Source organism: Geospiza fortis, unplaced genomic scaffold (genome assembly GCF_000277835.1).
Source record: "Geospiza fortis unplaced genomic scaffold, GeoFor_1.0 scaffold466, whole genome shotgun sequence".
Lineage (NCBI taxonomy): Eukaryota > Metazoa > Chordata > Aves > Passeriformes > Thraupidae > Geospiza > Geospiza fortis.
In genome coordinates this window covers 55,747-57,926 of record NW_005054699.1, presented here as the reverse complement: position 1 = coordinate 57,926, position 2,180 = coordinate 55,747, and the positions used below count along the sequence as shown (strand labels likewise).

Below are 2,180 nucleotides of genomic sequence, written 5' to 3'. Positions count from 1 at the left end.
GCAGGCATGCATTCCCATCTCCCCATCCTTGCCTTTTTCCACAACTTCCCCAGGCATGCTTCTGTCAGCTCTAGGGATGGAGGGCATTCAAACCCCTCACAGTCACCCCAGCTTTCCCACAGCCTGCCAGGCTCCCACAAGCTGCCTCAGCCTCTGCTTGCACTGCCTTCCACGGCCTGGATCTGCCTCCAGCGATGCCCAAATCCCACATCCATTCCCTGCACCTCTATTTCCCACCTCCTCTGAAACTTCCAGCTCCCTTCACTTTTCCTCATGACCCTGCAGCAGTCCCCAGGTTCGTACCTCATTGTATTCCACTTCCACATCTTCCTCCTCGTGGTCAGCAGCCTCCTTGTGCTCCTCCTGGGCCCTGGGCTTGCCCTCCTTGTGCAGCTCCCTGTGCAGGTCAGGCAGCTGCCCGTTGGGCCAGCCCCTGTCCCTGTCCTCTGCCCTGCCCTCCACAGAGGCCGTGCTGGCAGACAGGTGAGAGTCCTCGCTGCGGTTGGACGTGGCACTCAGCCTCTTCTCCTGAGAGAAGGGTTGTGGTGGTCAGCATGGAACCAGAGCAGTGTGACTGGTGTGACGGGGCAGTGCAGCTCCAACAGAACCAGCTTTTCCTCAGGATGCCCACAGCTTCCCCTCCCGAGCTCCCTCTATGTGACTGACTGGGTGCACCCTCCTGAGCAGGGATTTATTCCCAGCTCCCACCAGGGCAGCAAGGTGCCTCCTGCAAGTGCTCCATTCCCACCACTCTTTACTGGGAATATCAGAGCCTTCTCCTCCTCTCCCGGTGCTATAAAATTGGTACCAACACACACAATTTCCCCTTCCACTGTTCCCTGCCTCCTGGTTCTATCTCCTGCTCTATTTCACAGGCCCCCCATGACATCTCAAAGCAGATTCCCAACGTCCCCAGGCAATCCATTCCCAATCTTTCCCAAAAGTCAGTCCTTTTATATGCTAGATATGCTAGATGTTCCTGGTGGAAGATGTCTCTGCCCATGGCACGGAGGTGGAACTCGGTGATGTGTAAGATTCCTCCCAACCCAAACCATTCCATAAGTGTCACAGACATATTTTATGAAAAATCCTTTTCCTAGGATCTTTTCTCCTGAGAAGCCAAGAGGCCTCAGAAACAAAATGTAAAAAATAATTATCTGCTGCTGTGGAATGCAACAGGTGCATCTGTGATTGGTCTCATGTGGTTGTATTTAATTAATGGCCAATCACAGTCCAGCTGTCTCGGACTCTGGTCAGTCACAAGATTTTATTATCATTCCATTCCTTCCTGTCCTTGCAAGCCTTCAGATGAAATCCTTTCTCTATTCTTTTAGTATAGTTTTAGTATATAATTTTCTTTTAATAATATATATATAATAAAATAATAAATCAGCCTTCTGAAACATGGAGCCAAGACTCTCATCTCTTCCCTGGTCCTGGGACCCCTGTGAACACCACCACACATGACCCCCTGTTCTCTGTGGTTCTCCACTCCCCAGGGACCATCACCCACCTCCGAGTTGGGAGAGCTGGGGTTGGCATCAGCCTTGGCAGCGTTCACCTCGCTGCGCCGCACCTCGATCACCTTCTTCATCACCTTCAGCTCGCTGGGGTGAGGGGTGGCTCTGCGCTGCAGGCCCTGCAAGGAGAAACCCTCAGCAGGGGATTCCAGCCTGCCAGCACTGCCGGGGTCCGGGCTTGTAAGATATGTGTGTATTCTATCACCATCTGCCAGAGGTGGGGCAGTTATCTGCTGTTTGTTGGGCAGTTTATCTCTTCCACAACCAAACCTCCCTCCAGGAGACAGCTTCTGTTCGTGGGCCATTCATTATTAATTGTCTTCTGCTAATGGGCCACTGAGTGTCACTGCATGGCTGATAAAATTCCATCATCCCATGCGGAGATGTTCCATCCAGGGGGAGGAGCCAAGCATTCCTACCAGGATAGAATCTGAGATTTGGGATACCAGAGCAGCCTCTCTCCATGGCATTCCCAGAGGAGTAGCTTTCTGCTCCCCTGCATTCCCAGAGGAGCACCTTTCTGCTCTCCCCTGCATTCCCAGAGGAGCACCTTTCTGCTCCCCTGCATTCCCAGCGGAGCAGCTTTCTGCTCTCCCCTGCATTCCCAGAGGAGCACCTTTCTGCTCTCCCCTGCATTCCCAGAGGAGCACCTTTCTGCTC

General features: G+C 52.9%; 1 protein-coding gene across 1 annotated transcript in view; it reads right to left on the bottom strand.

Moving 5' to 3' along the window:
* Positions 1-2,180, bottom strand: part of SCRIB (scribble planar cell polarity protein) — a 106,604-nt gene that overhangs the window by 76,758 nt on the left and 27,666 nt on the right. Inside the window, 2 exon segments of the mRNA XM_031065202.1 lie at positions 304-528; positions 1,514-1,639. Coding sequence (XP_030921062.1) covers positions 304-528; positions 1,514-1,639 — 351 coding nt within the window.